The sequence below is a fragment of the Oryzias latipes genome, chromosome 23, assembly GCF_002234675.1.
Source record: "Oryzias latipes chromosome 23, ASM223467v1".
In the NCBI taxonomy this organism is placed as follows: domain Eukaryota; kingdom Metazoa; phylum Chordata; class Actinopteri; order Beloniformes; family Adrianichthyidae; genus Oryzias; species Oryzias latipes.
The window spans coordinates 20018386-20042751 of NC_019881.2; the positions used below are offsets into that span (position 1 = coordinate 20018386).

Consider the following 24366-nt stretch of genomic DNA (forward strand, 5'->3'; position numbering starts at 1 on the left):
CCCAGCCCTCCGTCCTGCCGAGCTTGCTGTTTTTCCGAAAGCCCTATCTTGGTTGTTTTTTTTTTTTTCTAAGTTCATTCATCTGCATTCTGCCCTGCTGTCCATCTTCTGGGTGTGTGACTGACTGGAACGTTTGTTTGGCAGGAGTTCCTCCACAGGATGCTGGAACTGCTGCCTTTCTATTTCGCTTGGTGTTAACATGTAAACAGTTTACCAAATGAGGTGATATAATTTTGTGTGAAGCCAAGACTCTGTGAAAACGGAGGTGCGCCAAGCAGATCTCCCTGAGCGTTTGGGGGACAGATTCTGCACAATTCTCCTGAAATCTAATGCATGTGTGCAGAACTGCCCCCCCCCACTGCAAATGTGAAAAGTGCCTTGCTTTTTAATTTAGCAAAGATGGACACTTTTTGCAGCAAACTGCTTCCCACCCCAGAAGGGAGTGAAAACAAGCCTTTCCCTGGTCAATGAGTTCACCAGCGTGGATGTCTCCATAGGCAGGGGTGGGGGAGGGGGTTGGCGGTGAGGAGGTTCAAAAAGTCTTCCAATCAAAGAGGGAGATGGAGAGGAGGAGGGGGGGGGAAGAGAGAGGAAACCTGGCACCAAGACAGGAGAGCTGGGCATTACAGACGCAGAGCATCGGAAGGTCAGGCCCCTCCCATCGCTGTTCCGCCTCTGCTGATGCACTGCACAACCCGTCACCTGCTCCGCCAGACCCACAATGTCGTCAGTGGGCAGCGGAAGCTTGAACTCACACCTGAGGTCACCTGACGGGTTGACGGGCCCAGGTAACCATCACGGATCGGATGCTGGCAAGGTCGTCTGAAAGCAGCTTCTGTCTTTCTTCTTGGAAGGAGCATCATCATCATGTTTCATGTCGACATCAGCACTTCGCCTGACCGTCGTGGAGGCACGGAGTCTGATCAATCCTGGATCTATGAATTTATAACATGTCACAGATGAGAGTAAACTAAAACCAGAATCTATTGATCAGAGCATCAGCAAAAACTGAAAATTCAAAGCTTGCCTCAAAAACACACTTGAGACACCAGCGGCGCCGCCTAAATACCACACGCTCTTTGATGTGCTGCAACTGTTCCAGTCATTGACATGAATCTGCTGATTCTGATGCCACTTTTCACATCAGCTTTGTACTGATTTGGAACACATAACGTGTTGCATAACAGTGCAAAGCTATTTACTGCACGACAAAATCAACTTTTGTAAATCAAAGCTATTTACTGCACGACAAAATCAACTTTACGTCGATTGCGTAGACAGTTCACTATTTCAAAGTGTTGCATATCAGCACTAACCTGCTTTTTTCTGATGCAGAAGCCGCTAGAGTTGAAGAGTTATGATGATCAAAAGTATGTAAACAAGGGGATAAAGCGGAGATGAGAATGGACTGGACTTCAGCCTTACACTGCAGACACACTGGCATGAGTCGTGCGTCCCAGAACAAGCTGGATGTTAGCATACGATGTTCACACCAGATTGTTGCTGACCGATGCTTGTGCGTGTGCTCACAGTTGGAGGAGTCTTGGTGCAACAAATTGGACCTGCCCCACATGAAGTGCATCTTCTGAACCACAATTGTTTTATGCTTCTGGATATATTCCGCTCACTATTTGGGAAAACTGACACCAGATAGTTAAAGAAACAACATTTTTGGCAAAAAGAAGTCATCGCCCAAAAAAATTGGACATTAAAGACTCACACAATTGCATTTTTGGTGTGTTTTTTTTTTACATGTTTTTGTGGCATCTTTCTGATGATGGAGGACATAGTTAAAGAAAATTAGGCTCAGAATTGCATTTCTACATATTTCTGGGCGGGCTACAAGCTCGCTGCTCCAGCGTTCCACACAGGAGGAGTTTCTTGATGGATTTGGATCAAGAAGAAGCAGAAGTGGTTGGTTGACACCAGTTTCTTCAATAGCGCATCCAAGCGTCCACTTCCACTGAAAAGCCATATTTAAACCCGCGCTTCTGGCTTCCACATTCAAAACTGCCACGTTCACGTGTAGCTACGCAAGTTTTTACGACCGTTTTCGGGCTCTACGTACAAAAAGGTCCGCCATTGAATGTGGGTTGAAAGATAGACCAGGTCAAACTTTAACCAATCAAGGACTTGGATTCAGTGGTAACATAGATGGAATTCTATGACACCGAATCTTTTATAAATCAGAATAGAGCGGTGAAATAAAAAGCCTAGAACAACAATTGCGAAATTTGCACCAAGCCTCTTCCAACTGTAGGCGGATGCGCTAGTATATGGTAGAAGAAGAAGCTGCTCCCTGCTGGTCCAGTGTGAACACCACGGGCAAAACACAAGTTCAAGAACCTGGGTGAACTTCAGAGCTGGGTACCACCTGATGACATCTGCTCTTGATTGACGGCATTTCACGTCTTTGTCCTTATGGTGACCTTGTGTCAGTTGTTCCGTTTTGACTCCAACTGAAGTGAAAACATGATTTTTAGATTAAAATGTACACTTTAACGCCACAAAAACCTGCTCAAGCTGCCCTGTAACTCCTGCCTTTTGTCAAAATGTTTGATAAAGGTTTTCAGACAGTAGCAGGAAATTCAGAGTTAAATTTTGACCTGCTTTTATCTCCTACAAAAGAAAGCGTCTTAAGCCTCTGACTGGGATGCTCATGCAGACTCTGTCCTGTTTTATGATTGGGCCAGAGCTCTGATCTCATGAATGATGGGATCATTGCTGATGTGCCCTTCCTTTAAGACCTCTGGGGCTCCATCACTGTGGCTTTCCATTTACTGAGGTGGTCATCCTCAATGTTGACCCTAACAGGTGACCCTTTAAAAACTGACAAAAATATCATTTTTTTGTCATAAAATATCTAATTTAGTGCTTTTTTGAGCGAGATGTGGGTTAAAAAGCAGTGGAAGTTTGCAGCAGAGCTGCAGCTACTGCAGTGGCACAGAGTTCCGAAGCACCTCTTGCTCTTTAGTCTTTTAGCGCCATAAAAATGTCAAAATTTTCCATATTCCCTCCAACTCACACGTATTTCGCTTCACCCGTTTTGCCTTTTATTGGAGTGAGTGAGTGGAAAAGTGTTCTTAATTATTTATTTCAGCATCAGATCCGACGTCGGGATATTCGTGCTGTTGGGTGAAAACAGCGCCAAATTACGCACGGTCGCCTTCAAAGCTCCAGCCTGAAAGAAAACTCCTCAGTCTGGAGCGAAAACAGCGCAATGTTTCGCATTCAAAGAAAAAAAAAATCAAAATGTAAACTATCAAGCAAACTCTCAGAGAGATCAAAATTCAATCCTGTTCAGAGAAAAAAGACAAATGACGTTATTTGAATACGTGCCCAAAATCCTTAATGAATAACTTAGGACGAGTAGGAGGCAAATGCTGCCCCAGCTGTTTCCTGTTGAAAATGTCTGTGTAATGTAGATAAATGTGAGGGATTTTCTCTCTAAATCCGTCTCCTGTTCTCTAAATCTCACTTCTCCAAAACGAGCCTGCGCAATGGAACAAAGTGGGAATATTGAGATGTGACATTGCCCGCATCTCATCCTCTTTTCTGCCCGTTTTTTTAATGACTTCAAACAAGTTGAATTTCGCCGGGCTTTGTCTTGCAGGAGGATGTCTAACGCTCATTTCTCTCAATGGCATTTATGTCATGTCCTCAAGGTAAACTTACCTGATTTCCTTTTAAGATTATCACCTTGTTTCTTTCTTGCAGAGCATCCCCCATTTTTGCTGACTTTAACAACCGTTTGCTTTGCTTGTTTTAATCTGTAGCTTTCAAATGCATGATTCATACGGATTTATGGTCATTTTCATCGTTTTTTTACTCCAAATTCTGGAGAAACTCCTGTGCATGACTAACTCATTTTCTTATATTCTGTTTATTAGCGCGCAGATGGTTTCACTTTGATTCTGTTCTTTTTGGGGGGAGTTTTTGCATGAATGGTGCAGAAGTTTGAGCGCACGGATGCATCCCCTGTGCGCGCTTCTTCCTCTTCTTCTTCTTCTTCTTCTTCTTCTTTTTTTCATCCGGAAAGCTGCAACTTTCTCACTGATCTTGTTGAGTCTGCATTGCTAAATATTTGACCTGATGTGGTGGAGTTAGAAAAGCAAGAGGTGGTTTAGATCAGATTTTTATTTTGCGCATTTGTTTGGCACCGGAAAGATCTCCGGGCGCATCGTTTTATGTCAGTTTTGGAGCACTTTCTGTGCGTAGTGATGCACTGACAGTTGGGAATCTTTTGGCGCTAGGGTTCCACTGAAGGTGTTAGTGATTCATGTTGACTTACAATACTATACATTTGCTGATTTAAAGGTGGTCATGCGTTAAACGAACTAGGAAGGTGCGTTTTTCCCGTTGCTCTAAAGCAGCAGGAGCGACTCCAGCATCAAAAATGGGGACATCAGACCGTTTCCTCTTCATCTCTGAGCTCCACGGTCCAATTCTAACTGTCCTCATGCGTTTGATATCAAAGAGAAAATAACCTTTGAGGATCCTGACCCTGAAAACTTGCTGACAAAGTATCTTTCCCTCCGTGAGACTCTGGTTCTGATGATGCTGTCTCTGCCTGCGAACCAGTTAAAGCAGCTCTCCCTCTTTCTGCCTCCTCAGGGTGCGATGCGCTGTATCTCCTGTAGCCACACCCTCTCACTACTGCTGTGCGTCCTCACCCTGACTCCGACGTCATCAGGGGCGGGTCCCGAAACCCTGTGCGGGGCGGAGCTGGTGGACACGCTGCAGTTTGTCTGTGGAGATAGAGGCTTTTATTTCAGTAAGTGCACCTTTTTATTTATTCATAAAGGTTGGCAGCATGCGTCCCAGAACTCTCCACCTCCAGCGGTGCTCATAAATAAAACAGCAGCCAGTTTGGCATCCTGTCTTGATTTTTTTTCCTGCATTAATGTCCTTGCTTTCATTCATTCCTCCTCCACAGTTTTGTCTTTAAGACTTGTTAGTTTGGCCGGAGTGATAGATGAAATATAAACGGATTGTTGGTGTAAAAAGAGCAAAAGAGGGGAAGAAGAAGAAAAACATTTAGCATCTTAGTTGTTACTCTATTTTTCCACACATTAAAAAAAAGTACAAGACCAAACATTTTGGCTGACAATCTCCAGTTTTTCCATGTAGGACGCAGAACATCCAGGAGTTACCAACCATGTTCCATCTGCAGTCAGGGTTCCTGCAGCGTATTTCACATTTGCAGCTTCCAGGACTTGCAGATGTGAACTTCATCAGCTCATCGCTCAAATTTCTTTGACTTCCTTCCAACATTTAAAGCCCCACTCAGATGAAAATTGATTTTTTTGTTGTTCTTTAAACATGTTCTTGTGGTATTTTTCTAACGATGCGTATATATATATATATATATATATATATATATATATATATATATATATATATATATATATATATATATATATATATATATATATATATATATATATATATATATATAAAGAATACGCTCTAAACTGCAGTTTGAAAATGAGCTTTTCTGTGACGTATGCTGGGTGGGCCACCAACTCAGTGCTCCAAGCTCTCAGCAACGATGAGGGGAAGAGGGGTTGCTTTGCGCTATAACGGTCCCACCCACAACTCAGAGGTGAATTTCTAATGAACTCTTGCCACTCTTGGAAACTATGTCATAGAAAAAACAACACTTTTTAACTTTTATTTCGGCATTTCCATGATGCTTACAGGGACTATATCATGCAAAATCCACTTTGAGCTTTTAAGTGTATTATAATTTTAATTCCTCACAGAACAAGGTCAGAGTGGTTTTTTGATCTGTTCATGAATTTCTGAGTATTCCTCTAAAAACCGGCTCTCTGAGCACCAGCCCCTCACAATCGACAAAAAATGGGATGGTTCTTACATTGTGATGTCACAAAGTGAGGAACAGCCCCTTCCAGGAAGAGTCCCAAGCAATGCCCACCAGAATAAGACACACACCCACTTTCTCCGTGGAGCTAGCAGTGATCGGCTAAACTCTTTCATTTTTTATGCACAATCTGCACATCCATCTTTGCAAAAGTTTGGACGTTGTTTGTTTTCGTGGGCGAAAATACAGGCACACTGCTGAGGTCGACTCTAGGTTGACGTCATGAAATGGGCGGCACCCTAAAGGAGCAAGAGGCGGAGCCTCAGAGATTGAGTCGTCTTACTTCCGGGTAAGAAAATGAGCTGTGAAAATAACTCATATTTCATCGAAAAATAATTCTTAGTCTGCCAAAGGTATCATGTTCTCATCTATATGGGTATAGTCTACTCTAAAACGCTTAAGAGTAACCTGATAAAGGCCCTTTAAGCTAATTTGCATCAAACATCCGTATTTGAAATCTTATCTTGAACAAAACTATCTGACAACCTTTTGTTTCCCTGAGTCGTGTGCAGTTTCGACCCATTCGAAAAGATTTGATGTCCTGATGTTGCGAAACCCTTTCCACATGTGGTCGGGCTTTGTCAGCTGCAAGTTTCACTGCACAGAAAAGATCTGAACACTGCTGGGAGATCGGCATCAGAATGTGTTTGCAGTTTCTCCACGTTCCAGTAATTGATTGCTGTCACCTTAAACTGAACCTGGAGTGGTTTGTCAGTGCACGCCTTCCAGAAGCTGGTGACTGATGGAGCACTGAGCGCCAGAAGAGTGGGGGCGGTCCTCCAGCGAAGGAAAAGAAATCCAACAGCGTGTCGACACTCAAAGTAAAACTCCCCGAAAACCAAAAACACTGTAGATGTTCTGGCATGCCAACATCTTAACCCCTACAGGGCCGTATGTTCAGGAAACACAAAGGATATAAGGAAATCCACTTTGTATTCTTCCAAATTCAAGCAGTGATAATCAATGAAATACATTGTAACAGTAACTACAATGCGGCTGCAAAATTCAGGAATTCAAAATTGTACCTCCAGTGGTTAAAAATATTCATATATGGTTTTAAATGTGAACTCACTAGACTGTTAGACTCCCCTGAGGGTGACCAGGGGTCATCCAGAGTTTAAATCTGTTCATGACTTTAATAATCGGAATCAATCGCAATCTTTCGACCACTTGCGCAATTAACGTAACTCCAACAGATTTCGAAGTGTTGCATAACAGCAGAGAGCTGCTTTTCTCAGCTTTCAGAATCCTTTAGAACAACTGTAACTGCAGAAACGGTCACTAAATTGCGACTAAATTAGGATTTAGAAGGTCACCATCTTCTCACAGTGTTATCTCACACTTTTTTTTACAAAAAAAAAATAGAATTGAGAAGATTTTGAGCCATTCTGAGCTCATTTCACATCTTTAAAATTCCAGAAGATACTTGTCATTTAACGTTTAAACAGAGTCACCAGGAAATAATTTACGTTGTTTGAATTATCGTAACTCCTCGACCTTTTACTCAAACGACGTAAAACCAACGGATTTGTCGCATTTCAGCGCAAAGCTGTTTATTTTTTATCAGCTTTTAGAATGTGTAGAAGTCACATTGTGTGCATGAATGGTCAAAGAGTCACGGTAATTCAAAGAATATCAACATTGCAACTTAGACTGTATTGCAACTTAGAAGGTCACCATGTTCTCTCAAAGGTTTCTCACACTTTTGACATGTTCTGATTGAAAAATAAAAATAAAAAACGATCAAGACATGTCCGAAAACTTTCTCATTTATCTTCAGAATTTAGAAAGAGCCTCAAAAGTTCGTCTTTTAACACAGTCGCCAGTGGACAGGAAATACAATCGGCCGTGTAACGCACATTACGTAACTCCAACAGATTAACAAGTGTTGCATATCAGCGCAAAAGTGCTTTTCTCAGCTTTCAGAATCTGTTGAAATGACATTAATCAGGTAAACAGTGAAAGAGTTACGATAATTCAAAAAACGTCAACACTGGAGCAGACTTATTTGCAACTTAGTAGGTCACCACATTCTCACAACGTTGTCTCAGACTTGTGACAAGTTCTGACTCAAAAAGAAAAAAACGCTAGTTGAGAAGATTTTGAGAGGAGTTTGAGACATGCCCGACATAATTTCAGTTATTAATTTAACTTTAGAATTCCAGAAGAGCCCTGAAAATTAACCTCAATTGCCGGTGGACATGAAGTAACACACGCATTTTGAATTATCACAACCTTTTAACAATTAGCGAAGTTCCAACAGATTTTGAGGTGTTGCATATCAGCACAAAGCTGTTTTTCTCAGCTTTCAGGATCAGTTGGAATTCTGCTAATTGCATAAATGGTCAAAGAGTTCTGATCATTCAAAGAACGCCAAGGGTTAAAGAGACTTCTGCAGATGTTCAGCGCAGTTCCTCACAAACATCTGTTGCAATTCTGCTGCAATGTCATTCCAGAGAGACATGACCACAGAGAATCTGGGATGTTGCAGATCCTCAGGTATTCTCCAAATGTAGTCATCAGTGTGAAAACGGCCCAAAATGTCTTCATAAAATCAGCATTTTATTTATGGTCGCAGAGGCGATACGATGCACCTTGCTGTCAGCGTGTGGTGGTTCTCTTTGCATCGCAGCCTCTGTGTGCCAGAGTATTACTGGACAATCCTTACAAGCTGATGCAAGCGTCTTGTTGATCCAGATGCTGCTTGAAATCCTTCCAGCTGAACTCGGCGCCAATTTTCTGCTTGTTTGGATCTTTACGTTGGCGTGTTGCCTCTTCTGCAATGCCACCAGTGCATAAAGAAGATAAAAAATAAATAAAATCTGACAATTTTAGCTGCAGTAATGTTTGATTTCTACCAAATGGATGGGTTGGATTTGAACTGGTGGAGTGCAAATTTCTGTTTGCTTAGAAAACGATCCCCAGAGACAAGTTTGTTGAAATGTTTATGATTTTAACAAGGTACGAGGGTGTCCACAGCACAAGAGTGTGGGACTGCCGCTGAGATTTACAGCAGCCTCAGAAATGTTTCTTGCAGGAGCGTCCATCCTCCGAGAAGGCGCTGAACAGAAGCCAGCCCATGAATCCCAGCGCAGGATCCACTTCTTAAACAAAACCAGATTTTTTTTGCGTGGCGGTGGGGGGAACGTATTTGTCTTTCCTGCATTTTACGCTGAGCTGTCAGCAAACGACATAGCGCCCATCTATCAATGCAGCATTTTCCTGCAGAAAGAGTGGTGTATTTCACTAGCACTCCATCCTTTTTCTGAGGAGATGTTGAGGTTTTCGCCAGCCGGGTGCTGCACCTTGGAAAATGCCGCTCACCGGCTTCCTTGGTTACTCCGGCGATCTCATGTTCTCGCTATCACTTTCTGGAGAATCTGGATTGTCCATCTGCGTCTTCCGTAGGACCCCTCGGCCAAAGGAAGCATGCTCCTTTCCTTGAACTCTTCCCCTCCTGCCCGGTCACGTTAAACCTGGCAGCCTTCCGTTTAATGATGTGTCCAGAGACAGTCGCGAACGTTCAGAGCTCGCAGTGCTTTTCCACTTTGAGCGAAGGCGCTGACAAAACAGCGCACTTGCATTTCCAGCCTGCAGATTTCCCACCGTTACATAAATGCTGGAAATTCCTTTTTTTCCCCCTTTCTTTTTTGCATGGGTAATTAAACAAACTGCGGTTTGTGAAACAGAAAATAAAAAGCCACAATTCATAGTCAGATTTTCCAATTATTAGCCTGACCTAGAAATCCTGGGTTGTCTATATAATGCTTGAGCAGGCAGGACTGTGGGATGATTTCAAAAAGTCTCTTTTTGGCTCCTGTGTCAGCACTTTTTAATTCATCCTGAAATATTCATTTATTATTATGACCGGCAGCAGTCCTGGACTGAAGGACCAGATTGTTCTTTCTTACTGCGCCTCATCAAAATTTTCTCCTAGTGCCAGGTGAAAATGAATTTTGGGCATCCTCCTGCAAAAAATGATGACATCACAGCGAGAGAAACCCTCAGAAAAACATGAAAGGGAACAATATTTTTAAAGGAGCCCGACGAAAGCACAGGTTTTTACATTTTTGTGGCATGGCCAGCCATTGGAAATTTGCCGATTTTCACACAATATGGGAAAAGAAAACTTCACAAAATTACCCTTACAGGGTTAAGTTTACAACCACAACCAGAGTTTTGTTGATCTTTGACCTTAAGAAGAAGCAGCCATCTTGAATTTTCACGTCCCGCTACAAGTTTAAATTCCTCCTGTAGGGACTTGGGATCTTTAGTTCTTAAGGGAAAAAAAGTGTTGGAATTAGAAGTTGATGATTGTTAGCAGCATTAACATGGCAAGCTTGCAAAAGTAGCATGCTCCTTTTGCTTGCACTTTTTCTTTTCTATTGTAAAATTTAAAAAGTGAATCCTAGAGTCAAGCTGAACGAAATGATGTGACATACCATATGAACAATTAGGAATGTGGGCGTGGTTAACAAAAAACCTCAGTTGCCAGGAAAATCCAAAAATGTACTGTTGTCGATTCATTTTTTTTTTTCATTTACATCGACCTTTTCGTCACCCCAAGGCGACCAAAAAATAAAATAACATAACAGAGAAGCTGCCATTTTGAAAAAATCTTTTAAAAATAACAAAACAAATTATCGTGTGGAGATCCGATTTGGGCGGCAGGGGCAGCCAGTGAGGGCGGGTCAGAAGGGGGCGGCAAGGGCAAGGGCGGATACCGCCTGAGGGCCAAGGAACTCCGGCTGTAGCTCTGAATGGAGCAGCAGACACCTTGTTTTAATGTCCATTCATGCAAACTGAGTTAAGCAAAACCTTTCAGCGATGATATAAGCTAATTCTGCCTTATTGTAATAAAATAAAGAGAGCAGCCTTCCACAACGCAATGGCTTTTTCTTTTGGTTGATCTTTTGATTTGCAGCAGTGGCAGATGATCTGACGACGGAGGAGAACGAGGCCTTCTTCTTTTATCACTTTTTACTCTGAGCTTCTTGAGCTGTAGAGAAATAGGATGTGTAAACAGCACGTCACAGGCGTGCACGCGCACGCGCCCGGTCTCAAACACCCACGCGGAGCCGCCACGTCCCTCAGCAGCAGGGGATTTGTATGGATTACGGGATGATCAGGACACCCCTCCCCTCCCTTCCAAGTTGAACACTGAGCTTGAACGCCCAAGCGAAAGCATCGGAAGAAAGACCTCCTGTGTCCCCATCACCACCAAAAATGGTGTCGTTTTCCTCCGCGCGGAGCTAAAGGGGAAATCTTTGACCCCTCCATGAATGAGAGCTCGGCAGAACAAAGAGGCGTCTCATAGAAAAGGACAGGCTTTTCAGTTCAGGACCTGCACACTAGGTGAAGCTGAGATTGGTTGGATCTGAGGACACTCGGGAGCAACGCCAATCTTTACCTTTTGAAAGTCATCCTCACTTTAATCCAGCCATGTAATGCAGACGCCACAGGAAGAGGAACAGGGATACAAAACCAGAGCGGAGATCACCACCACTTACGCTGATGTCATCTTGGGCTTTTGTCTTTGTTCTTTATCGAAAGGTCACGAAAAAGAAGACATTTAAGAAACCTGAAACCCAGATAAATCCTAAAACCAGCAGTTAGACAGGCGGGTTTAGGCATTTCCATAAAAAGTACGATAGGTCCCATTGAGTGTATATTTGAGAACTGGACTGAGTGACCCCCTTCCTCCAGGTTTCCTATACAGTCAATGATCCCAAAAGCTTCAAAATGAAAGTGCTGGAGTTATTATTTTGACAATTTTGTGTGTCCATAAAATGAAAAACCTTCAAAAGTGTCTAAATTGAAACAATATGATAAAGTAGGGAGGAGCAAATATTTTCCACAAAGTTTTACTATAATTTATGTTTAATCTTACCCCAATCCTGTATGATAAAAGTAAATGACCCCCAATCCCACTGACTGGCATTAAATAACTGGAGATAAAAATGTAAGAAATTGTGAATTAAAACTGAAATTTTAATTTACCGTTGCAACCATTTAAGTAGATATATGGTCATAGCACTGTATGTGTCCAACGTCAATGACAGACATCACACAAACACTTCATACACGCCATAAAATCTTTGTGGTACCAGTGATAAAGAGGAAGTTTCCAGCACTTTGAACAGCTTTCATATTCCCCGGCCAGCTGTAAAGCACTCCGACTTTTGGAAAAAGAGGAACGCGTTGCCTCCAAAAAATCCGCTGGTTTTATAGACTGTGGCTGAGCTGTAAAACTCAGTACTCTCTGTACCACTGCGAGATCCCAAATCGAAGATGCTTGACTGACATGAAGCCACACGCTGACATCAGAAAAAAAGGCTGCAGGAAAGTTCCTATCGCACACGCGGAACATGGGAAATCATTCTCCCACTTATGTAGAACTATTTAAGATAGAAATGCTAAGGTTTTAATGCACATAACATAAACCAATAGTTAAAATAGATATAATTTCATTATAAATGAAATGAAAAAGTTATTAAATCAAATGACACAGGTGACACGGTCCACACTACCAAGTGAGTTTCTCATATTTCACTTATAAGCAGCACATTGTAACAACACTAGTAATGTTTTAGTAATTTATTTAATTTAAAACAGCATATTTTCCATTTTCTAAAAAAATATTATAATTTCAAACATGACTGAATGCAGTAAAAAAAACAATGAAAGGTTCATTTGAGTAAAAACTCCCAACATCCTCTCAATTTTGGCTATCACATTGTCAGATTTTGTCCAAATTTTGAGTAAAAAAACATAAAAAGCTCCAGTAAAACTTCTTTTTAAAGGTTTGTGGTAAAACTTTCACAAACAAAGCACTCGTCAATGAAAACGCACGACGGAAAGAACTGACTCTTTGAAAAAACAACGGTGGAATTTTGGACACAATTTCAATGTGATTGAAAGGGAAAATTAACTTTTGTATACTTTGAGTTTTTTTTCAACTCCAGATCTTTCCATCTATTCTGATTTACAGAACCCAAACTAAGATGTGCAAATGAAGGATTTAAAACGACTGTTTTTGAAATCCACCTTGATAATATTTGTTATAAAGTCGGGTGGCAGATGTCTCAATTTTTTAATTTTATTTCTGTTTTTTTAACCACTTCCTTACTAAAGGTGTCTGCAACATGCCCCCCACAAGGTGTAGTTCTTTGAAATAGCATGAGCGCTGAAGTAATTGTAGCCAGTTCAGTTCACTATGAAACCACCAGGGGGCAGCTGTTAGCAACCCCTGTTCACTCTTATGTGAAATGGTCCAAATTTGAAATTCAGTCCAAACTCAGTCCAGTTGTAATATACAGTCAATGATCTGAAGACTTTGTGGAATCTCAAGTGTTTCATATTTAAACCTCAAATCTAGAAATTGGCGTTGTGTTTTCTAAAGGTGGCGTTGGAATTCCCAGCTCTCTGAGCAAAAACTCCTCTATTTCTTCCAACTTTTTCCCTATTTTGGTCAAAGTTTATATTACATGGGGCCGAAGAGACTTCTAGTGATCCAATTGTGGGTCATGTGACCACACCCTCACCATTCTTCAGCCCTACCTGATGAAGGCTTTATCTTTCAGGTCGTCTGTCGTTCCGGTCGTTGTGATTTTCCGGGATTTCCCCGTCCGCCACACACACACAAGTTCACTCAGGTTAATAAAGGGGCGACTTGTTCTGTCCATTCCAACTCTCGCCATTAAACTCAAGAGCAGGAGGGAGAGACAGACACTAGCTGAAGGGGTTTTGCACAGCGACGCATCTCTGATGCTGTCATTCCGGTTTGTTTAACAACAGTGGCAGAAATGGCTCTTTGTTTAGGAGGGATTACAGCAATTATCTGTGGCACTGAAGCCTTTAAACCCAAAGCTTTTAGTACTGATTATTATTGGATGCCCCCTCTCCGATTATCCTTTATGTTGTTAGCAGAGTTCCCTCTTGGCTCCAGCTGTTTGTGCAGTGGGGCAAACTATTTTCAGAATAAGAGCGGATGTGAATCTGTGTGGAGCTTTATTGCGAGCGATGAGGCGCAGCCCCACTCCGGGCTTTTAGCAGCCATTATATAATTACAAGAGCTGGAAGTCATATTTCTTCATTTCCAAATGTCCTGACATCAGATCTCATTAAATACAGAACAACACATTACAACGACCAAAACTTTGAACACATTCGGTGTGAATTGATAAAAGATTCCGTCTTTTTTTTTTTTTTTTTTAGACCTTTTCTGTTTTGTTCAGAAAATGTCAAATCTGGGTAAATCCAGTTTCTTCTTCTCTCTAAATAATGCAAGTGTGCAGAGTATTTTTAGCAACGTCCTGGCTGACGGGGAATGTGAAAGCCTCCCAGCGGCACTCCCTGTCTCCTCAACCTCTCATTCACACCTCTGTCAAAGACCCACTCCAATCATCTCTTGATTTATGTTAGAGTCGTTCTCATTGGTCTTTTAAATATGATTATTAGCCAAAAATCTTAAAAATCTGTGTCATTTTTAGGACATGGCTTCTGCAGAGTGGCAGGAGTTCAATAGAAATTCACCTCTGAGTTGTTGGACTGTTGGCTCTGACCAACCCCGCCCCCACTTCCCCCCACCAATGCCGAGAGCTCCCTGTTCACACTTTCTTTTCGCTAGTAGTCTACAAGTGGATGCGTCAGAATGGTCACAATTGCAATCTTTTTCCGACTGCATTTTTTTTGTCTGCTCCTGATTCACAATGATTTCAATAAAGAAAAGTCTTTAAATACATCCTCCATCATCAGAAAAATGTTAAAAACACCCAAAACACAATTTTCCTCAGAGTGGGTCTTTAATTTCTCCATCAGAGGAGACTCTGATGCCTCCGTCCAAGACGGCGTTGTCCGAACTGGGCCAACGGAGAGCAAAGTTAATGCCTTTTGTCAGCACTGACAGACTTATGAGCCAAGAAGAAATTAACGGTGAGGAGGGAAAGGCATTTCCTCCTTGTAAATGCCACGTTAAATTATTATTTCATTTGGTAACAGGGAAAAGCCCATCAGGCTTGTTTTGTTCAAGGTGAGCAGGGGAATTGTAAAAGCAGGGAGCGGGTTTCCTAAAAGCCTCTCAAGAAGGTGGGGGTGGGGGTGGGATGGAGGACCTTAAAGATCCACTCCAATGAAAATGGTGTATTTGACATGTTCTTGTAGCATTTTTCTGGTGATGGAGGGCGTTAAAAGAAAATTGAGCTTAAAATGGCATTTTTGAATATTTTGCAATTCAAATGGTTGTGAATCAGGAGCATTGGTTGGAGGGCTCCAACCAATTGAAGCCAATTCAGTGGACGTCACCATGTTGGAGCCAGACGTCGTGAATTAGCAGTGATTGGTCCAAGATGGTCAGAGTTTCTGCGGCAACCACTCTCGCGAATCAGTAAGGAGCTTGTTGAAAGGCTACAGTGGGCTACATTGAAACTGTCAACCGTCTTGAATGTTGGATGGGGGGGGGGGGGGCAGTAGGCTCCACCTACTTTTATTGGGGCATCTAATTGGTTAGTTTATAATTTGAATAACTTGAAAAAAATATGCTGGAAAAAAAACTTTCTATAGAAGTCAAGTTTTCAAATACAGTGAATGGATTTGACTGAGTATTACTTTTCATTAGATTTTTTTTATTCCATTCATTCATCTTCTGTTTATTCCCATTTCGGGGTCACAGGGCTGCCGGAGCCTATCCTGGCCACTTGTGGGCGAAGGCAGGGGCCCCCTGTCGCAGGGTAGAGTGTCCACAATCACACACCCACCCACGCACTTTAGACAATTTAGATTGACCTATGACGCATGTTTTTGGACGGTGGGAGGAAGCCGGAGACCCCGGAGAAAACCCACGCATGCGCGGGGAAAACATGCAAACTCCACACAGAAAGGTCCCCCATTGATGTTCTGGTTCAGGTCCCCCTGCCGGGACTTGAACCGGGGGCCTTCTTGCTGTGAGTGCTAACCACTGCGCCACCATGCAGCCCAACCAGATTTATATAAAGGTTAATCTGAATGTTAATTTTTGAATTTACGTTATTTTTTTTTGGTTATGTGATACATTTTCTCTCAGATTTGTTGAGTTGTTTGACCCAATGCAAAAACCAATTCCCTGGTTGTAGAATAAATGTGATTAGAAGAAGATAGCTGTGAACCAGACATATAAGGGCTTAGTATATAGAAGGAAAAACCCCAAAAGGCTGGACCCAATTTAGCTTCCAAAGAATGAATGTCAACCTTTTTTTTCTTTATATATTGAAAAAAAACTGAAATTATGACCAGGTCCTGTTTGTGGTTCATTTCTAAACAACAAACGTCTGAGTTTATGAATGTTTTAGGCTGTAAATCCAGTCCAGTCTCTGTAAACTGCATATGAACCGTGCAGGTACAGCAAATAGTCAATTCAGTCAATAAATTGTATTTTTTTTTCCCTCTGCTTTCCGTAGCTTTATGTTTAACTGCAAAATGAATCAGATGCATTGTGGCGGGGGGCCAGACGTCACGCTTTTAGTGAAGCTACGATAATGGCCGGGTCACAAGTCCGGTTCTCCTGATATTTGAACACCCCTAATGGCAGGGATTTTTTTTCCCATGAAAAATTTACAGTATATCGCGTTGCAGACCGCAGACTTGTTTTGGCAGTCGTTTCCCTGAAAAAAAAAAAGAAGGAAGGCAGTCATATTCCTGCTCAGATTATTCCACTCTTTGCTTTGGCGAGTCGTCCATGTCCACCTGCAAATAGAGGTCGACCTTGCCTTGAATTTGCCCTCCAGTTTATTTACAGTTACAGAAATGGCCACTGAATTGGCTTCATTTGGTTGGAGGCCATTTCTTTGGGTTGCGTCACACTCGGTCCAGTTTTCATATATAGGCGACAATCAAACCACATCATTTATAATGAGGCTTTCGTAACCTTTGTGCTATCCTAGGCACTTTATCATTGGGAATTGGGTCATCTAGACCCACTGACTAGACAGTGCGCTGAACCTTTTTTTTCTTCAATGATTTGTGATCTTCACTGGTGTCCATGGACAACATGAAATCTTTCCACCTTTATCCACCTTTGTCATGGTAGGGAGAACATGTCAATGCAAGGGTGGGGTCATCTAAGATAGCACACTTATTGGGTATTCTTTAGATCTCTTGGGTTTTTATGCAGCCAGGATGGGACTCCGCCCACTCACCTGTGAGTCCTGTGGATCAGTCACAGCTGCCAGCACTTTGCTAATTAGCCAGACTTCATTTAAGAAACTCTCCCTAAGCCTTTGGTGTTGTCACAACTTATTAATTGAATCTTCTTCCTCTGCAAAATCTCTGCAGGTTTGAACTTTTTAAAAGATTTTGTATAAGATCCATTGAAATGTGAAATATATGACATGTAATATAGACCCTTAACCACTAAAGTGGAAGCAACAAACTTCAATGTCTGACTTTTAGAATAAATACATCAAAATAAAATGCTTTAACTTTATTAGCAGCATCCTTGTTACTTTAGACAGCCGGTTACTGAATAATCTGCGTTATTATTATGGTCGGTTGAGAACAATAAATCCATATTTGGAGTAAAGACTCCTGGTTTTTGTCTGTTAAATGCAGCTTTTTTTATTTTGTAGTCAAAGGTTATTCTTTAGTTTCCTAATTGGCTTAAACTTTCCAAAGACTTTTACTCTTTAACAACTTTTCCAGCTTGGAAGTTTCAATTTGTCAAATGTTTCAACTGCTTCAAGTATGTATCAGATGTATTCAGCAACTCACAGTTTAGAAAATACTTTTAATTTCCTGGCGTAATATTTCAAAGGTTTATAATAATAGAAACTGTTTTATTTTGTTTGTGGTTCTGTTGAAAGCCCTCTCTGAGAGCCTCTGTTTTAAGATACATTTATGTATATTTACATTTCATAGAACAGCAGAGGTGTTTGTCTCCATCCATGAACCGTCTCCACTGTCCTCCTCCACCAGGTAAACCAACGGGCTACGGTCCCAATGCGCGGCGGTCACGCGGCATTGTGGACGAGTGCTGCTTCCAAAGCTGTGAGCTCCGGCGCCTGGAGATGTACTGCGCGCCGGCGAAGACGAGCAAGGCAGCTCGCTCTGTGCGCGCTCAGCGCCACACAGACGTGCCCAGAAAGGTCAGTACTCCAGGACAGAGAGCGGAGAAGGCCACGGAGCGGAGGACCTCACAGCATTCAGACAAGACAAAAAACAAGAAGGTGAGCACAAAAGCAAAGGTTTTCATATAACATTTTGAATGTTAAATCAACTTTAGCACAGGAAGTCCCATTTGGTGAGACCTTACCAGTGGAAAACACTGATGTGTTTATTCACCAGCATTTTCTGGTCCACTTAGACGAAGTACACTTTGAACTGGTCTGTTCCTAAGATATTCTTTTGCGGTCATTACCGACTCTGTGGCCTTGTGGTTGAGTGTCTGCCATGAGACTGGTAGGTTGTGGGTTCAAATCCAAGGCAGAGATTATGAAATTCTGTAAATGGGACCCAATGCCTCCCTACTCGACAATCAGCAATAATGGGTTGGATTGGGGGGTTAGACCACTGAATGCTTCCCGAAGGCAGTTCACTGAGACTTTAATTTTTACTTGGTTAAAAAAAGTGGACAATGACAAAAATTAGGCAGGACTTTTCTTGATTTTTAACGCCTTGAACTTCATTAAATTCAATTTCGTTTATTTGTAAAGTGCAAACAACTGAAGTCGTCTCAAGATGCAAGAAACTGTGGTGGCCGAGAGCCACCATCACAGCAAAAAAAGTAACTGCAAAGAAAAAAAACTTTCCAAATAAAAAAATGATTTTCAACGTTTTTGTTTCTTTTCATTTGCACTTTCTGTTTTTGTTGTCATTTGTTATTTCTAAATGAATGTTATTCAGTTTAGTTTAAATGTATTAAGAAAATAACTCATGTAAATATAATCCCCATAATGAGTAAGCAATGGTTAGCTTCCTGCTTAATGGTCCTTTCAGGCGATCCCACCCCCAACCAGACTCTAACAGACACTTTGGTCACTTCACGTGAAAACAATTCAAAATACCTGAATGAGTCAAAAGTTATTGAATAATTTTGCCTTTTGGAACCAAGTCCAAATAACAGTCAGGACCATATCATACTGACTCAAGCAAAATCTTTGACATTTTTTCCACTTGGGTGAGAACTGATAAATGCTTGTAAAACTACAAATATTTGTAAAGTATTTAACTGTTTTAGAAAATTGAAAGAGTTTAGCAGGATTTTCATTGTAGATTCTCGTTGTCCTGCAAATGTTTTCCACCAAATGTTTTAAAAGTTTATTTGTTTTACGTTTTAACACACATATAGTAAAGAAAACTCATATTTTTCAACTATTGTTAATAGAAGTTACATCTTAAAGGTTTATTGGCACCTTTCTGAGGATGCTACAATGGAAGCTACTTATTTTATAGGAGCCATTCACTAAAAATCATCTAACTTTCAATCTTTTTTTCCACAGAGACCTTTACCCGGGCATAGTCATTCATCCTTCAAGGTACGCATTCACCTTCATTGTTACCTTATTAAAAAAAATCAATGTTCTGTTTTTATTATGTGCATTATCTTTCACAAATTTTTACTGATTGAGATTATCGTCTAAAAGCGTCACATTTAAGAAAAAGGCAAAAGTTATGAGCAGATAGAATGACTTCACTGTTTAAAAATAGTCTCTGTGTAGCAGCGATCCAAAAAAAGATCGGACATTTTGTCCCTTTCTCAAAGCAGAAACCCGCAGTAACAGAAGAAGCTGAGTGGTTTTTGTGATATTCATGCTCCTCAGGGAAAATCTCTAGTCTGTTGATGAACTGTGTTTCTTTAAAACTCAGATTATTTACACACGAAAGACAGATTTAGTGCTGAAGATGTCTCTTCAGGGGCTGACCGTTTAGCTAAATTAACCAAACGTTTGAATAGAAATACAATTTTATATAAACCAAAAATAAAATAAAACTAACATTTGAAGGATTATAACATCAAAATTTTTATTTCTTCAAAAACATAAAGTCAAGTGTTTATATTTTTGTATATTTGAATTGCTTTGGTGCAGGGGCGGAGCTACAGCATTTTAAATGGAGGGGGGGGAGAAGACTTTTGAAGGGTGGCAAAACATCAGTGTGAGGCCATCACAAATATAAGGATAAGAATATTTATTTCTAACAGATTTTTTATTATTATTGTTTTTATCTCATTTAGAAATATTGCTTTTGTTATTTGTTGTTTAAAGAAGCTTGTATTGATGATCAAAAATAATACTAATATTGACTCAGAAATTGTGGCGGGAGGCCGGTGTGGGTAAAAGCTTTTACCCCTGCCCTCCAAGAGGACCAAATGTTTTGCGAGTGAACATTTTCTGCATTCTTCAGAGGTTCACGAATGTCTTTTTCTTCTCTGCAGCAGGACGTGCATCAGAAAAACTCCAGTCGAGGCAACCACGGCGGCAGAAGTTACCGAATGTAGAGACGGAATGGACAAACACCCAGCGACTTGGGAGGGAGATGAGGGAGTGGCCTTACCTGGTACCCCTGTGGAATGGTTCACTGTAAAACAAAACAGGGAGGACGCCAACCATGGAGTGAGAAGCTCTTCAAAAATGATTTAGAGCTTAGTTTTTAGGGTGTAATGGGGTGGGGGGGTCTTATGATTATTTTATACACTGCACCATTCCATATTTGTTAATGCAATGTAACAGACTAGATTAGCTGCTGAACAAGAACTTGTGACACCTGTGTGTGAGCTCCAAGGATCTCCGGGAAAGGTGGGCTCCAGCCAATCAGAGAGCAGCAGTTTCTGGTCCTTTACATGAAAAGAGAATGGATCCCTTCACTTCTTTTTTTTTTTTTTTTTAAACTGGATAGTACGTCAGCATAAAAACATTCATTCCCCCTCATACAAAGATGGCGTTTTACCTTCAGAGCTTGTTTTTCTGCACCATGCATTACTGTGGATATGAAACTCTTCAGTTTGAGGTCTCTAAACATCCTTTATGCCACCTTGAGTTTAAATATAACCATGAAGGGGCCCGAGAGCAATCAAAATCCACTTGAATATAAAATCAAAAGTGTTTTTCCAAACCATCAATATGAGCTGCAGTCCGAACTGAATCCTTTAATTTGTCTTTGTTGTTGTTGTTGTTACATCATTGCATAATGTTTCATTTGCTGTCTAAAAGGGGCCAGTGGATTCAAAGTCCATTTGGCATGAATAAATGAGTTGGTCAAATAGAGATACTGGGACAAAATGTTTATCATCCTTTTAACATGTCACCACTCATGGCAAATCTGACAATTATCAGCTGTCCTGCCCGCCGGCATGGCTCTTCTGAACTTTCTGTGTAAGCCACGGTACATTGGTCCACAGTTTGTCCAAATACCTTGACTTTAAAGCGATTACCAGAGCTGCTGTGACACACAGAAACTGTGCAACACCAGCTGTTGCTGGAATTTCGTAACCTAAATTGATAGCAATAGTGCACTGAGGCAACACAAGAACTGTTGCAAAGTTCAGCAGATGCAACAGTTTGGCAAACGTTTTCAGCCAAAACAACACCCCCCCCCCCCCCCCCCCCCCCCATACATGAGCGACAGAGTACACATACGCAGAAATGTACATAAATAAAATCCCTCACTCAGAGATGTGCAAGGTCACATGAAATGAAGTTTAAGTCCTTGTATGAGGACTGATAGTACTTGCTTTTATTTTGAAGGGTCCAACATCTCTGGCTCATCTATGTGTATAATCAAACAATACTACAATTATGTTAACCTATGCATTCCTATCAATCGTTGTACATGATGGTTTCATATAGTATAACTGTATTAAGAATCCTATCCACTGTATAATGGTGCTATTTTATAGTTTGTTACTTGCAAAAGATGGCTAAGTTAAACAGATGGCAGGGCTTACGTCATCGTAGGTCTTCCCTTTTGCACAGCCTTGTGGCCACCATTTAGTAGTGTTTTTTTAAGCTGTTTTGATAAGGTTGTAGTGTGAACATGTGAACATATGTGTGAAAATGTGAGAAGATGAAAAAAAAATTATATAACATTAGGAATATTCCAAATATACTCCCAAAAATAAAAGAACATTTTCTTTTTTCTACATTTTTTTCATTAATTACTCTAGAATGGGGCCCTGATGCCAAATAATAAAAAAAGTTCTGGTTCTTCCAATGTCAAATAGATGGTTGAAGGTTATGGTGAGCTCATGTCTGTGCAGATAAGTGTGTGCGCTCGTGTGTGTGCCTCCCAGGAAGCCGAAACACTAAATTATTGACATATTTAGATTATGCAACCAACCTACCACTAAAGTGGATAAAAGGAAGACAATCATTACATTTTGAACAGTGTCTTTATCAGTCAGAACACTTATGCAACAAACCTAGGACAAATGTAAATAGATCACAAAAGTCCAAAAATATGAAAATCCAATGCAGAAAAGGTTAGAATATATTTTCATCCCTGTAATTTTATGGCCCCGTTTTAGTGTTATCTAAAAATAACACAGATTTTTGACATCCATCCAGTCAGAAGGATTTCTGTTCGACTTTAATCCAAATTGCATTTAAAAATGCTCCGTTTGCTATAAAACATTCCCAAAGTCTGGAAACGCAATAACCCAAATAAATGTAGAAAGTGTTCAACTATATTATCAAAATTTGATTTTACAGCTCAGTTTATGTTGCACCTTATTTAATGCATCAATTAAAGGGCCTATATCATATAAAAAAATTTTTTTTTTTAGCTTTTAAGTGTATCATATTGTTAATTATTCACAAAAAACAACCCCAAAGCGGTACTTTGATCCATTGACGCATTTCTGAGTATTCCACTAAAAACCTGGGCTCTGACCACCAGCGCCTCCCAATCCATGAAAACGAGCGGGTTCTCACCTTCACATGTATAAACGTGGGGGAATCACTCTGGTAAAGAAGGGTCTGCGCAACCAGCACTGTCCCCCAGGCTAACACACACTTTCCCTGCAGAGCTAGCCCCTGATTGGCAAAACACTTTTATTTTAGCATTCACTTTGAGAAGAGGTGGTTCGTCATGCCTCCAATCTGCAGAGACAACAATGGCTCGTGTTCTGCATAAGACAATGTTGGGAAAAGGTTTTTGTCTTAGCTTTTTATTGAACAGTCAGAAACTTCCAGCAGACATCTTCGGGGTCGTTGTGGTACCTCGTGCACTTTAAAGTCCAGATTTCAATTAGGTCAAGAGTGTAAGGCTCCAGAATATGCACATCTATCTTTGCAAAAATGTTGGATGTTGTTTGTTTTTGTGGGCGGAATGCAGTCATGCTGCCGAGGCCGACTCTACTATCATATATATGGATATAGTTTACTCTGAAAGGCTTGAGAATAACATGATGAAGGCCTTTAAAAAAACGGATTGATACTGATCTTTTTTTTCAAAGTAAAAAATACACGCTCGTTTAGTTTTTACTTAAATGTGTGCAGTTTTGGTGAGCACTGCTATAACTCTTCAGCTTTGCCTTTGACAGCACATGACTTTAACTTTTCTCTTCTTTTAAACATTTCACTCACTTAAAAACATTTTTTTTGAAAACTTCAAAGTTGTTGCGGGTAAATAACAGATCAATACCACTTTTATATCAGTTCTTATACCTGTTAGTATGGCTGTCAGGAAGTTTTAAAATGATCACTGTTAAATCTTCTCTTCAAACTTACACCTATATTTAAAAAAATTGTGAAATTTTCTCTGTTTGCTTGGAAAATTATAAGAACACCACTGACATTGGTCCTTTTGTTGATATTTTTACCTTTTTTTTAGCATAAAAACAGTAAAAAACTCATTAGATTCTACTGTTGATACGTAAACAACAAATTTATAGACTAACGCTTCGCTATTTCTACAACTAATTGGAAATATTTAACCACAAAATGTGTTCTTGTCTCCTAATTTTCTCTTTTTTGGTTAAACAAAATCCTGGCATGTTTCTTGTACCCAAACTAGCTACACAGCCATTGACCGTATATTAATAACTGGACAGAGTGTGAGTGAGACGTCATCCTTAGAAGATGCCTTGCTTCCGGTTCCAACCATTCTTCTGTGATATGTCCGTCGTCGGACGTATCGTCCTCAGTGAGTCGTGATTGGTCCATGTCAGTCTGAGTCTACATTTCTATGGTAACCACTCTCTCTAATCAGTAGTGAGCTTGTTAGAAGGCCACACCCCTTCCACTGAAACAGGGCTCAGGAGAAGCTGTCAATCTAACGCTTCGAACGATCATCCTCAGGCCACCTACTTTTATTGAGTCATCTGATTAGTCAGTTTAATGCTTGAATAACCTGCGCCACGGCAAAAATATCCTAAAAAAATTATAAGGATTAGCAAAAGCATGTTAAGGTGCAAGGATGATTATTCAGACCAATAGAATGAGTAATAGCTGTTTATATCTCTATAGCCTGTGGGATTTCCACTTTTTTGGACCATCAGGTAGTTCCTGTTTGGA

General features: G+C 40.8%; 1 protein-coding gene across 2 annotated transcripts; it reads left to right on the plus strand.

The window, feature by feature from the left end:
* Nucleotides 1–3358: 3358 nt before the first annotated feature.
* Nucleotides 3359–22455, plus strand: igf1 (insulin like growth factor 1). 2 transcript variants are annotated; one of them, XM_023952439.1, is made up of 5 exons: nucleotides 3359–3665; nucleotides 4615–4774; nucleotides 17831–18081; nucleotides 19354–19389; nucleotides 20292–22455. In XM_023952439.1, the coding sequence occupies exons 1-5, from the start codon at nucleotides 3618–3620 to the stop codon at nucleotides 20349–20351; spliced, it is 555 nt and encodes a 184-aa protein (XP_023808207.1). In that variant the 5' UTR covers nucleotides 3359–3617; the 3' UTR covers nucleotides 20352–22455. The 2 variants fall into 2 exon arrangements, with proteins under 2 accessions (XP_023808207.1, XP_023808206.1); XM_023952438.1 differs by having other exon boundaries at nucleotides 3369–3665; nucleotides 20289–22455.
* Nucleotides 22456–24366: the final 1911 nt, after the last annotated feature.

Coding starts and splice junctions, on each gene's coding strand:
- igf1 (XM_023952438.1), top strand. CDS start 3,618: ATGTCTAACGCTCATTTCTCTCAATGGCATTTATGTCATGTCCTCAAG. Junction 4,775..17,830: donor AGATAGAGGCTTTTATTTCA/GTAAGTGCACCT, acceptor CTCCTCCACCAG/GTAAACCAACGGGCTACGGT. Junction 19,390..20,288: donor ATAGTCATTCATCCTTCAAG/GTACGCATTCAC, acceptor TCTTCTCTGCAG/CAGGACGTGCATCAGAAAAA.